The sequence below is a fragment of the Clinocottus analis genome, unplaced genomic scaffold, assembly GCF_023055335.1.
Source record: "Clinocottus analis isolate CAN_PGR_092001 unplaced genomic scaffold, fCliAna1.0.p SCAF_23, whole genome shotgun sequence".
Lineage (NCBI taxonomy): Eukaryota > Metazoa > Chordata > Actinopteri > Perciformes > Cottidae > Clinocottus > Clinocottus analis.
The window spans coordinates 3871605-3885862 of record NW_027175965.1 but is presented as its reverse complement, the minus strand read 5'-3'; the positions used below and the strand labels follow the sequence as shown (position 1 = coordinate 3885862).

Below are 14258 nucleotides of genomic sequence, written 5' to 3'. Positions count from 1 at the left end.
CTGCAGGTCAAAGACTTGTTTGTTATGATGAAGTCACAACAAAAGCCTCCTTAAAACCAAGCAGGAAAAGAACAACATGCACTTGAGTAGCAGACAGATGTATACAAAAAAAAAGAGAGAACACTTTGTCCCAGCTGTGTGCTAGCAACCCGACACCAAAGAGCTCAGGAACTGGAGGAGAGGGAAAAAACGTTCAGGGTTTTCATAAATGTCTGGTCTTGCCAGCCATGGAGGCGAGAGCTTTGACTCGTGTTTACGACTCTTTCTACAACTTATTTTACTTGTGGTTCAGTGGAAAAGCAGGGTCGTCCTTCAATCAGAGGATTGGTGGTTCGGTCCCTTGCTCCGCTAGATCATGTCTGTGTGTCGTTGGGCAAGACACTTAACCCCAAATTGCTACTACAGGGTGTTCCTGCACTTTATGCATGGCTATGAATGGTTATGAATGATTAGTTAGGGCACGGATGAGCATGGTGGCCCCTGCCATCAGCGATGAATAGGTGTGAATGGGTGAATGAGTAGTGTTAAAGCACTTTGAGCTATCTTAAGACTACAAAAGTGCAATACAAATACAGATCATTTACCATGTCGCCAACACATATGATCACCCTATCGATGTTTATCACACTATCAGTTCTGTGCCAACACAAAACTCCTTGGGACATGGGGGACAAATCTAAAATTCCCAGTCGGGTCGTATTTGTCAGCAATAAGTGTTCCCGTCAACTCAGAAAAACACGAAAACACTTTGGATCAATCTCTCTGTGGGTGTAAAAGTGGGGAAATGTTCATGTTTTGCAGAGTGTGTAAGAGATTTCGAAAGTTTCCCAACTGACATTTTTGTAGAGACTGTCCATTTTTCACACACTTTGTCAAAAAGTAACTACAGACGTGTTGTGATTGTGATAATGGAAGCGAGGAAGAAAACATTACTCTGTCCAGAGGAAAGAAAATACTCTGAAGCTCACTAATTAACATTAGTAAAACGGGATAAATGTACACCCCATATTCTTGTAACCTCTCATAATAAGAGAAATAATGTACAGGATAGTGTAACCAGTCGTCAAGTCCTCTCATAACTTTTGTTACCTTTGGACAGAGCCAGGCAGCTGTTTGCCCTATCTCTATTCTTTTAGCAAAGCTAATTCGCTGTTAGCCGTATAGCTTTGTATTAAACAAAGGGAGAATCTCAAAATGTAAAACAAATTTATAAACTATGCCTTTAAATTCCCTCAAGTTTCAACTAAGAGCTAGTTAGCCTAGCATGCCGTCTGGACGCAAGGGGACATTCGCTAGCTTAGTTATTTCCAACAGCTAAAAGGAAATGCACTTGCTACCAGTCAGCTCAGCTAACTGTTTCTTGCTGTGGCTTCATATTTATCCCACAGACATGACGGTTGCATCGATCTTCTCATCTCACGCTCGGCGAGAGAGCAAACATGCGCGTTACCCAAAATGATGAAGTATTCTTTTAAAGACTTAGTTTTTCTGTCCCCAGGCCTCAAATATGTGTCGTGGGAATTGTAAGTCAAAGCAAAGCTTATCTTTGCTTTGGCCCTCGAATCCTGTGAATTCGGATGTGTGCCTTGCAGTGTGCATGTTAACATGCATTGGGCTTATTATTAGGCCGGTCACACACTCACATGTTTCTTATCACCGGGTCAGCTGTGGTGCATGCGCAGGACAGTCATAATAGGACACGCACACAAGGGCACAAGGAAGCTCCTTGTCCAAACATTATCAGCTGAATTTAAATGTCACTTGAACTAAACCCTGTTATGTCCCATTACCCAATACCTCTAGTAGCTATATTCAATGTAATAGCCATAGATACGATCTGAGGACAGCTCTGATCACACAACCGCTGTGTGCTACTTCGACATGTTGATGATGTTCGATGGTGGTCTGATCTTCATCCGTGCTCCTCCATCCAGGGTGCTCTAACCTCTCGGTCTCACTGTGTCGCTCTGCTTTCACAGCTGCTCAAGTTTCCGATCATCAGGCCAGGAAAAGCTGCGACAGTTTTCGTCGCATGTCCTGAAAGCCACCGCCTCAGCGGATACGGCTCCGTGGGGGGGGGATGAGGATGAACGGGGGGCGGGGTGGGGGTGGGGTATGGGCCTACAGGACCTCCCAAGCAGAGGAGACGCATAGATGGGATGACATTAGAGCTAATCTAATGGTGCTTCATTTGCTGTTTGTACTCGAGATACCGAATTAAGTCTCGAGGCTCGGATTGAATTGCAGTTCAGAAGACGCGATGTGTCATGTGATGAACACGGTAATGTGAGATTATGAGGCGTGTCTGTAAATGCGATACTGGCTTTTCAGAGTATGTCTTAAAGAGACACATAGTTTGTGTTCTTCTGTTCTTTGCACTATACATATTCTTGACCAGCCTGTTGTTATGTAACAGCCTAGTATGGAGCCCCACCCCCGCCTCGCTTCACCACACCAGATTGCCCGAGTTTAGACTCCAGCTGCCATGGAAACGAGGGACTAGGCATAATGGTTTTCTTCATGAGATGTCCTCTTTGTCCAAATCAGCCTGGGTTATCTTATCTGATATATCAATGTTCATCTGTACAGAGACAGTACACAATGGGGTCGGATAGCGCGGGAGAAACAGAGAAGGGGGTCCACTTCTAATGCAATGGGAACGTGCCCTACAGGTTGTGCAACAGTAAAATGCACCCATAAGAAAAGGCTTTCCAATAGAATGTCAGCTATCAGTATGTGCTGATAGACTCAGTCAATAGTTTGTTTCTAGTAAAAGTGACTCCCCTTCTTACTTTGTACTAAAAAAGAACGCTAAGCTGCTGACTGCTGTCCAATGTGTCTCTTTCCAAGTCTTCTGCAGTAACATTTTCTGAGCTGAACTTGTGGGCAGGATTTAAGGAAAGCCAATGCAATGCGATGTGTACATGTTCGTTTGGCACAAAATTCCGAGCCAAATTGAATTTGGTGTGTTGTCAGACCGCTGCCAGATACATTCCTGTGGGGAAATGGCACCACACACACATTAACTCCAGTTTAGTTTTGGGTATCCAGGCTAAGTCAAGAAGAAGAAAACATAGAGCTGAAAACAGAATAATAGCTAGAACTATTATATAGTACCTTAATGGAAATATTTTAATGTCATTCCCCATCATAAGTATGAAACAACATCTATCTATGATCTACTATACTCTAACCATAATCTCATCCCAGTCGAGACAGATTTTAGCTAAATGTGCTTTAGTGAAACCAAACTTGGGACACCAATTGTGTCCCTATGAGTCAAACCATCCATCCAGTACAGTCGTACAGTACAGTACATCGTACAGTACAAACACACCTACAGCTTCACTGAATGAAGTGATTATGTAACTACAGTACTTGCTATGCCCTAGTTGTTTACCTGGAGAAACTCAGAGTTTTTACATCAGTGGCTTTGAACAGATCAATGAGTAAAACTAAGCTTAAAATGTCTTCCCTTTGGGCTCTTCATACTTTTTGAATACAAAAATGCCCCAGAGAGGTAATAGCAGTTGTTTGATCAACTTAACGGCTCTATTTTCTGTTGCATACATAATTGTTTTATTTTGATGCGGTGAGGACTCATTTCTTACAACTGCTCTTACAACAAAACCGCCTTTTTAATAAATAAAGCAGACATGATGTTCTCTGTGATTAATTACCAAAGTCATGCAAGTTGGAAATCTTTGCAAATTGATTTTCATGGTCGAGAACCAAATTGAAACCAGCAGCTGTCAGGAAGGAAAAATACATCTCAAATGCCAGAGCACGGCTTGAGAAATGATGAAAAGAAATACTATTGAATTTCCAATAAATGAGTTGTAACATGCTGTTTTTATGGGTCCTTTTTAAAGTTAAGGATTTTTCTGTAGGTTATTAATCAGAAAGAAATCAGAATTCTTTATTTTGGAAATGAAAGGCACCATACGACACGTGGTATAACATAGATCAAGTGAAACTGGAGACAGTCAACACTTAAATCAGACAAGTTACAATAAAAACATCATGGTGAGGAGTTTCAAAGGAGTGTACAGCGCATGATGTGATGACTATCAATAGTCAACCTTACAAAAAGCTGCAAATACTCAGTTTTTATTGATTTAACTGTGTACTGAAATTTATATATTATATTAGTGTGTAACTAGCAGTAGTAGTTGATGTGATACGGTGAGTAACTCTAACTAGTTAAAAATGTTTTTGATGGGTTTTCAAGCAGATTTTGAAAGAAACGCTCCTGTCTTTACTTTCCTGGACTTCTTTAAGAATTGGAGTTCTTAGGTTATTGACACTTGTGTCAAAACAACATACCAGAAAGACAACTCACTCATTATATTATATTGACCTGAGTATTACAAGCGAGTCAGCGTGCATGTTGTCAACGCCTTCGCAGTTAATGACAATCGTGTCGAAGCTGTTTCGAAAAGGTTCAACGTCATGTTAACTTTCTACTGAAGCCAGCCTCTTGGTCTGTTTTGTATATGTGGGAAGATGTGAATGTTCCCGTGCTCTAACCATCCTCCATTTGTTTAACGTTACAGCACATTTTACCTCAAGGACAGTCACATTTTGAAATCAGAGAGATTCAAGCCAGCTGACAGTCTGCATGTGACCAACAGGCATGTCAGAATTTAATTTGAAGCAAAACAGGATACACGCGGGATAAAACTGGAGTTCAAAAACAGATCTTAAAACGTTAACAGTTTATCTATTTGACAATGACACGTGAAAAAACATATGAATTATTGAAACCATACAGCCATACAAATGTAGATTGGCTTACATATTACCTCATTCTATACACAACATGATATAACATTGTGACAGAGGCCAAGACTGCTAAAAAACATTCAAATGCCTGTGGTGTCCTTTTGGGTCAGAGTTACAAAATCTGCAGAAAAACCCTGCTGCAGTTGTAGACAGTTTTTCATTTGTGCACGTTAAACACAGGTATGTCATGCTATATGTCATCCACGACAAAACATGTTGGCAGAGTTTGTCAGTGTGTGTCAGAGGTTAAGACTGGCGGCATACAACTGAATGCGGTAAAGATCAATCCATAAAGTCTGAAAAAAAAAGGCTAAATACAGTACTGGTAATGACACGGGGTCTTAAGACTGTTCATTTGCTGTGATCTGTGGGCTCCTCTCCTTCTTCTTTGAGTAAACAAGTGCGCACCATCGCCTCTGTGACGATGTACGGGTCGCAATTGGCGGACGGACGGCGGTCCTCGAAGTAGCCCTTCTTGTCCTGCCCCACCAGGCGAGGGATGCGAATGCTGGCGCCTCGATTGGCCACGCCAGCCGAGAACGCGTCGATGCTCGAAGTTTCGTGGTGGCCAGTGAGGCGTCTGGCATTGTCGAGCCCACCTTTGGGGTCGTAGGCCCGGATGTGATACATGTGTCTCTTTGCCAGCCTGTCGATCGACTCCTCGATGACTCTGTGATGGAGAGCAGGAATTAGTAAGACAAAAAACACACACAAAAAAAATATTACAAACGTAACGTGAAACAAACGTAAACTCGTCCTTACTTCAGTCCGCCGTCCTCTCGCATCTCCTTGGTGCTGAAGTTGGTGTGGCAGCCGGCGCCGTTCCAGTTCCCCGTGATTGGTTTGGGGTCAAAGGAGACCACCACGCCAAAATCCTCACACACTCTGTGAAGGATGAAGCGAGCAACCCACAGATGGTCCCCCATGTTGATACCTTCACAAGGCCCAACCTGGAACTCCCACTGAAACACGACAGAGACTGCATTATTAACTGATCATTAAGCGGTGTTACACAATTTGACAACAGAAGTGAGACAACAGATACATAAAAAGACAAAAGGGGCAATACCTGAGCTGGCATGACTTCAGCGTTGGTGCCACAGATGTCAACCCCAGCGTACAGACAGGCTTTGTAATGCGCCTCCACTATGTCTCGTCCGTACGCCTTATCTGCTCCCACTCCACAGTAATAGGGCCCTGATCAGACGGAAAGAAGGAAAATGTTAAAACTCAGCTGGCCTTTAAGATCGTATTGTATTTCAATAAACAATGGGACAAGCTCGAGACCCCAAAACTCACCTTGTGGACCCGGGAAGCCGTTGGAGGGCCAGCCGAAGGGATGTCCATCTGTGCCCAGGAGAGTGTACTCCTGCTCCATGCCGAACCACGGGTGGTTGTTCTCCACCATGCCCATGATGCGTTTACAGGTGTGGCGCAGATTAGTCTCTGTTGGAAAGACAGTGGGGATGAGCGGAAATTCAAGGCGGCGTTTATGCGCATCTACTTTAAGGCTCGCTGGTGTCAGCTTTACCTGCAGGCTTGCGGTTGTACTTGAGCACCTCACAGAGAACCAGCTTGTTGGGGTCTTTTCTGAACGGGTCCCTGAACATGGCAGCGGGGATCAGGAACATGTCGCTGTTGGAGCCCTCAGACTGGAACGTGCTGGAGCCATCAAAGTTCCACTCAGGAAGATCTGATACAGAAACCACAACAACAACAACAACAGTGGAAATCAATCATCTACTCCAAAGTCTTAAAAATAAAGCATCATGTTTGACTGCACGCTGTGCATGTGGACGTGTGGATATTATCGGAGGTCACATCTCACCCTCGATGGTCTTGGGTTCACAATCCAAAGTTCTGGTCTTGCAGCGCAGTCCCTCTCCGGAACCGTCGATCCAGATGTACATGGCCTGCACCTTGTCCCCCTGAGGGAGGTCCATGTACTGCTGCTTAACAGCTTTGTTCAGCTTAGAACTTGTTGAGGTGGCCATTTTCTTGACCAAAACCTACAGAGATAAAGAGGACAGAGTGTGAGCCTCCCACGTCGTGACTGCATCTTCATGTGTGTGAAATGTGTTTAACCGGTGAGGAGCCCATAACCAAAGCACACGAGGCTGACAAAGAAAAGGTTCAACTCAATGCTACTGACAAGGAAAAAAGGGGAAACACTAATCATACAACAGCACCATCAGTGAACCAGCCCAAAGCCCTTAATTATCTGTTGCTCTATGATATAACTACTAGGCAACAACTAAAAATAAAATCAACATTGACATAAAATTACATTACATAAGATTGGAGTAAAGTCAACAACCAAACATGGACATGACAAGTGGGAACAAAGGGAAAGTTTCATCAGCAGGTAAGAAGAACACAATATATCCTTGTAGGAACAAATCCAGTGAGCAGATGCCCGAAAGCCCTTACCTTAAGTGTTAAGTATAGGAAAATATCAAAAGACTACAGGAGCCTCGAGAAGCGTGGTCTGTGTGAAGCTTTCTATTGTCTTTCATTCCTGCTTCTCCTCCGCTTCCACGTTTAATTTATAGAGCTGCTGCGCCGCTCCGCCGCCTCTGATTGGCCGAGCGCGTCACGTGATCGGTCCGAGACGCGGAGATGCGGGAGTCTCTCGATCACTGCGGTGAATAACAACTTGAGGACCCCTTCCCTCCCCCCAGCGGCAGGGCAGCTTATACATCTCGTAAGTTTGAGAAGAAAAAAAAGTTAAATCAACGTTATGTAAAGCATGAAACGATCTGATTTGATCAATGAGTCACGTGATACACAAAGAGACTGGTAGTTTTTACTGGTAGTGATCAACAGCAGACTGATCAACAAGTGGCGAGCCCTCAAGTGTCACAGCCGTCTGTAAGCACAACAATTGATCCAAAACCTAAAGTTACAGATTCTCCAGCAGACAGTTCAAACAGAGCGACACTAATGGGATCGCTTCAATTTAATATTTGGAATGTTAATCTAACTCTCAGATAACAATGTAACAGGTGACACGTGACCTAAAATCACAAGAAGAAATCCACATAACACACGTGTGTAATAAACAAGTTATAAGTATACAATTCTTCCACATATTTTGGTCAACTGGCAAACACACCATGACAAGTGTAAGTCAGTATCATACATCTCATTCAGATAAAAGTACCAATATTTTTGTTTTATTGGATGCATATCAAGTAGTTAATGAATGTAGGCAACCTTTTAATTTGGTATTGCTGTTAATTTTAGCTATTTCATTCACTGTTGGGTGGTTTAATCTACAGCCATGAGTCATGTTTCGTAAAATGATCATAATTTGGTACGTAACATCAGGATATGTTTGGTAACCATAACTGTCAAATAAATGGGCCTTTGAAGGGCAAGAGAATAATAAAATAGCAGAAAATGGAAATACTCAAGTGAAGTACAAGTACTTTAAAACTGTACTTAAGTACAGTGCATGAGTACGTTTCTACTATTGAGCAAATTTTCTTTTTTGTCAGCAAAATGTACTTTAAGCATTAAAGTAAAAGTTCCCATGATGCAGCAGAATGGCCCCTGCCAGTAATGTAGGTTTGTAATATGTAGTGTGTATGTAGTATCATTGGATAATTATTACTGCCAAATGTGTCAGTGCACCAACAACACATTTACATTTCAGAATTGGGTTGCTTGTAAGGCAAGCCTCTCTTCACTTCCACGAAAGGACATTCGTCAGTTTCTCTCTTTTTTTTTTGACTCCGGAATAAAATACAGCCAAAACATTTACGCAACACTTTGCAGTGGAAGAAAACATGCACAAACTCAAACGCATGTTGTCAGGACAGAAACCTCTGCATAAGAGCAAGACGGTGCTTTTCTTAAGAGGTTGTGTAAAGATACAGACAACTAGTCACGAAAGAAAAAGTGTGTTTTCCACTTTGGTTGTGGGAAGTTCTGCAGCGCATTACACCCGTGAGTTTATCAATGACACGAGCTGAACTCTTCATATATTCATAGATGTAAATGCATGTTCAGCACAACACAGAGCAGTTCTGCTTGCACGTGAATGTTTTCAATATAAAACATCTGCACAAGGCCTCTTTATGGTTTGCCTCCGGGGGAGTGTTGTTTGTGTGCCATGGCGCTTAGCTGAATTGCACAAGCTCACACAGAGAGAAGCTCAGGTCGAGTCCCACGGTGCTCCAACGACACCGAGACACTGAGCGTGCATGGAGGAACGGTGAGTGTACATGCTTTGTTCTGTCTAAGTGAAATATAGGAATGGAGTGACCTACAGAACAAGTGGTTTGAGGGGTTGAGACTCAACACACACCTGGATAACCCCCCCCCCCCCTCCCTCTTCTTGTCTGTTCCTTTCTGTCAGCCCTACCATTTTCCCCACAGCGAGAACACTTGTGGTGACACGCCGACTGACAGCTTGTCGTGTCGTGTCCTCTGCTTCTTTCTTCGCCGATCGGAGGCCTCGCTGCAGCTGCTGACCCTTTGGCTGGAGCTCCCGGAGCGTTTCAAGGACTACCTCGGAGGAGTCCATGTCGCAGACGTAGGCCCCTGCAGCGTTCTCCTAAAGTCACGGAAAGGAAAGGCCTTGGGATCAGTACACTACGGCCAGCGTTATTTCAGACCTAGAGCTTTGTGTCACATGCTGTTCACAAAGTGCTTTGAAGCAAAGCTGCATGCCCAGTCACATAATTAATCAAAAAACTATGAACGTCTATTTAGAACAGAAGATCACCTTGAAACAAGAGATCTGTGGTCAGACAGGGACATCTAGTGGCCAAAAGGCAGAAGAGCAGGACATTGCTCTTTTGCTTTGTGTGCTGCTGTGAATTCGTATTGTTCTGGTTTGTCAACCACGGGGGTATTCCAGAAAGCAGGTTATGTGGAAACTCAGAGTAAGTTAACCCTGACTTAAGAGAAACTCTGAGTTATCCGTTCCAGAAAGAGAGGTAACTGAAACTCTGATAACTCTGGTAACAGACTCTGTGAACATAACCTGCTCGCTGGCAGGTTTTCTACAAGAAACCCGCAGTTTCTACTTGTCTGCTCCCACATGGAGAAAGCTGGTAGACATGGATTGCCCATTCCTACAAGATCCGATTGACATCGAAGTATTAAAATGCTTTACGTCGCGAGAGAGTCTCCCGACCCAGATTAGACGTTTTATCATTTCCAGAGGAATATCTGTGAGAAGCTACCGCTGTTCCTCTAGATCTTCACTTACATCAGAGCAAAGTTTATGCAAAGTTTTTTTTTGTGCAAACGGTAGTTTTCTTTACAACATCGGGGATGCAGAGCACTTTGGAAAGGCAACAGTTTGGAGAGCTGTGAGGAAAAGTAACCTCAATACTTTAATTAGTATTTTAATGTGTGTTGTGTCGGCTAGAGCGTCACATGTTAAATGACTTCAATGGGTAAAAAATTAAAATGTGGAAATGTCTCCTATGTGGGGTATTCAGTGAGAAGACGTGTAAAAACAACATTTTGTTAGCGGATTAATTTACTATTTCAAGTAGCCACTGAATTAATATTTACTTTGTTTAATAGCCTCAGGTCAATTATTTTAAAAAAAAAGAATTAGAATTAAAGTCAGGCGCAGTCATAGCCTAGCAATATATGCATTACCTTTTTGAAGTATGTTTTTACATTTCATTTTTCGCTGCTGTGCTCATACTCACCGTGGGCCTGCAGAAGCAGCTCCAACTCCTTCACTGTGAAATATGTTGCGCTGTTATTTTCCGTCGTCATGGTGACTCGTGATATCGGGGCTCCATTGATGATGGCTTTTCATATCACTCATGCACGCGCTTAACTCAGGGTGAACATACTCAGAGTTGATTGAACGAACGCAGATCAGCTGTTCTGGAACCGGATACTCAGAGTTTCCCATCTCAGAGGAAGTCAACTCAGAGTTCAGGGATAGACTCAGAGTTTGTTGAACCTCCTTTCTGGAATACCCCCCACAGTCCTGCAGCCATACAGCAGGAAATTGTGGTCGCTGTTTCATTTGAAGACTTCTGTACATGGGTTTGAAAGAAGAATTGTTTCTCTAATGTTTAATCCGTATTGTATATATTCAGGCAACTGCATGCACTGGCATTTAAAAGGATTGAGTCACTTCTTGTATTGTGTTTTTCTCTTTTTTCTCCAATACTTTGAACTATTTTAACAGAAAACCAAAATGGTTTAATTCGCACCAAATGTATTATATGCATTTTCAATATTGTATTAAGAGATTAAACCTTACGTTTTGTCGACGTGCCCACAGTGTTACATGACATGGGAGAATACTTATGTTGGAATATTTAAATCTTTTTAAAAAAAGTCTCCTTGGGCACTCGGTCATCTCAGCGGTTAGCTGGAGGAGGTTTAAACTGTCAGTCCATAGTAAATTCAGCTGATACTCTATGAATGCCAATAGTGCAAACCCTCTACACTATTGTTCTATTGTAAAGTTTGAAGTGTTGATTAAACAATACACCTGTTGATATACAAGCTTGTTATAAGCTGCATTATTGTGCACAGAAACTTATTCCCGTTTAAATCTGCCCACCCTTTCATGCTGAGCTTCTAGTTTCTTTTACCAATGACTTTGTTGCCGAGAGGGATTTTCTGCCCACTCAGTCGTGAGACTGTTTGAATCATTGAACAACGTTTTGTTCTCCACCTACAAAACAAACCCGTCATACAGAATAGCATCTAGTTGTAAGGACGACTTTCTACAGGACTGTCTTTATCTGGTATACTGTGCCTGGAAGATAGATACCATGAAGACCCTGACGAAGATGTAGAATCCAGGGCTTTTTGTCTACACGCATGTGTGTAACAAAGGTCAACTGAAGAGATTGTGTTCCTCTTCCATGGAGTCAAACAACACGTGCATTCTCTGCTTGTTCTTACGTAGTCACTGATATAACTAATGTGTAGATACGACCCATTCTGACATGCCTGTGCTTCTTCTCTTTAGTGTTCAGTCTCTACATGTGGAGCAACATATTTCACTGCCGATTTCAATTCAAATTTTGCTGAATTGATTTTTGCTTTTGTCTGTGTGGTAAATAAACTATTGTGATGTTTATCTCAAAATCTATACCTAGGACATTTATTGTCTATTGGGAACAAAGTCATTGATCATATGTGTTGTTGCTGCTACGACCAGAGCAATAAAATGCAGTGTGACTACGGTCCGGTCAATAGAAAGGTGGGATACAACTACAACTCAAAAGTGATTCTTAAATATATAGTAACATATGCTTTAAGGGTATCTATTTCTCGATGATTTTTTATTATTGGTCTTGGTAAGGTTTCCTCCTTTACGTGGTGTATCGATTTGCACCACAGGGTGGTGCACTCCCTCCAACTGTAATCCATTCAATGTCATGAGTGATCATAAAATCCAATGAATAAGATCCTGGGTTGTATTCCCTTTATACAGAGAAACAAATGCTGCCCTCTGAAAAATCTTTTGTGAAGTTGTGTTTTACATAAATTCACATTTGAGGACAGATATATTGGCTTGGTAATTTGCTCTTTGGTTCTGTCTTTGGGCTTGGAATACTAAATATATAAGCCATTAAGTGGGCCACATAAAATAGAGCCGAGCACAGTGATGGTCATTTCACCCCTCAAACAGAAATGGTAATTGGCTAATTTCTGTTCTAACATGTGCCATAAAAGCCCCGCCAACCCTTTTAATTACGCCTCCATGAAAAGACTTGCTTTGCACAATAAAAAATGGTGTCAATTAGTATGCAGAACAATGTTTAACATATCAGAAAATTAATCTACACAGCACTTTGAATTAAAAGTTTCTTTCTGGAATAACTGGGGCAGGCCAGCAGAGAATGCTATTGTATGCGGTCTAAATTACTCCTTTGTTACCGCTGTTGAAAAGCAATTAAAACAGGGATTCAAGTGCGGTCGTGTTCTTTAGGAACCTGTCACTGGAATATTCTGGAAAAATATTTTAAAAAAGAAGAAAGAAAAAAGCTCCATGTCTACTATCCGCTCATTTATGTCGAGTCTTGACGTGAATTGGATTCTGAAAGGATAAAGTATGGAGGAGTTGTAAGCTATCACTGAAATTGCGGGGATGGTTCTTGCCAAAGGAAGTCCTGTTTACTCGCGTTATTGTTATAGAGGCGCTGAGCTTATCTGATACCTCGCTCTTAATAATGTCGAAGGACTGCAAGGCCGGAATTTAAAAGCGGCCTCAGGCCATGTTTTTCTGCAGCTGGACTCTTTCTCCTCCACACATCCTCCACTTGCTTCATGAGTATTTTAAAGTATTGTTTCATGTTGAACATGCGCTGTTATTCCTGCAAAAAACTTTCAGGCTGTTGTCATTCCCAAAGCATCAAATATTGATTTGCGTTGTCACACCCCTCAGTGTCTGTTACCAGGCACTTCAAGGTACTGGAGCGTCTTGGGAGTGTTCGTGTATCGTTGGAAAATCTGTAATTCATTTGCAATTGAAAGACAACAAAAATGGAAATGCAATGGTTTTTCCAATTTTATTTTTATTTGAACCAAAAAATTAAAAAGAGAGAGCTGTCTTTCCTTTTTTTTTCTTGTTACCAGAATATAAAAGGGAAAAAACAAACAAATTAAAAATGTGTCATTTGTCCTTTGAATTAAAGAATGAAAAATGGTAAACAAGTCACATATGAAGAAAATACAAATTAAGCTAACAATAGAAAATAAACAATATACATATTTAAATCAGAGTATATTATATAGAAACAAATATTAAAAAAAACTAAAAGCACAGTATCTTGTAAAATTAAAATTATTTACATAGTATAACATGAACAAAAATCTAAGTAAATTATTTTAACAAAAAACATAAAGTCATAAAATTGTCTATCAAATTAAGTCCATACTATCATAATAAGACTCAAATCTGGTAAAAAAAAAAAAAAAAAAGAAAAAGTAAAGGGAATAGTATAGCATCTAAAAAAAGAGGAAAAAAGGAATCATATAGTATGTCATAAGTCATTAACAATTCACAGTATTCTATGTTGAAGTCAAAGAATAGTATAGTATGTTTAAAAAAAACATCCCAAAAGTGATATGTAAAAGAAAATGATTTCAATGATTGGTGCCCTTTTCCACCTTAAAATCTCACTCTGCTCGGCCTTTGCCATTCATAAGCGGACAATATGCAGGCAGCATGCTGGTACTGAGCTGCTTAAATTAATACCTGTACTCTCTGGTTAGAGGTAGAATTACTGTATACATGGGAAAGATACTCAGCACCATCTTGACTACAACTAGTTTGTGTTGTGAAGAGGACATTTGGGGAAATACGCTGATTAGCTTTTATGTGAAAATAACACTCATATCAGTAAATTAACATAGAAAATCTGCGAAGGAGTTGGTTAGCTTTGGATTAGCACAAAAACTGGACAGAAAAAACTGAGCCAGTGTCGCTGCTTACCTGCTTTAAGTGTTTTTGCTCATGTACAAAAATAAAT

At 41.3% G+C, this 14258-nt stretch overlaps 1 protein-coding gene across 2 annotated transcripts; it reads right to left on the bottom strand.

The window, feature by feature from the left end:
* Nucleotides 1-3898: 3898 nt before the first annotated feature.
* Nucleotides 3899-10515, bottom strand: glulb (glutamate-ammonia ligase (glutamine synthase) b). 2 transcript variants are annotated; one of them, XM_068589822.1, is made up of 8 exons: nt 10461-10515; nt 9155-9346; nt 6614-6794; nt 6317-6478; nt 6085-6231; nt 5855-5982; nt 5548-5747; nt 3899-5455 (listed from the first exon to the last, which is right to left on the bottom strand). In XM_068589822.1, exons 2-8 carry the CDS (start codon nt 9314-9316, stop codon nt 5137-5139), a joined length of 1299 nt encoding a protein of 432 aa, XP_068445923.1. In that variant the 5' UTR covers nt 9317-9346; nt 10461-10515; the 3' UTR covers nt 3899-5136. The 2 variants fall into 2 exon arrangements, with proteins under 2 accessions (XP_068445923.1, XP_068445924.1); XM_068589823.1 differs by lacking the exons at nt 9155-9346; nt 10461-10515 and adding an exon at nt 7216-7336.
* Nucleotides 10516-14258: the final 3743 nt, after the last annotated feature.

Excerpts from the sequence above, each read along its gene's own strand:
- glulb (XM_068589822.1), bottom strand. The coding sequence starts at position 9,316 with ATGGACTCCTCCGAGGTAGTCCTTGAAACGCTCCGGGAGCTCCAGCCA. Across the intron at positions 6,795-9,154 it reads TTCTCGCTGTGGGGAAAATG|GTTTTGGTCAAGAAAATGGC; the intron begins GTAGGGCTGACA and ends TTATCTCTGTAG. Across the intron at positions 5,456-5,547 it reads CGAGAGGACGGCGGACTGAA|AGTCATCGAGGAGTCGATCG; the intron begins GTAAGGACGAGT and ends TCTCCATCACAG.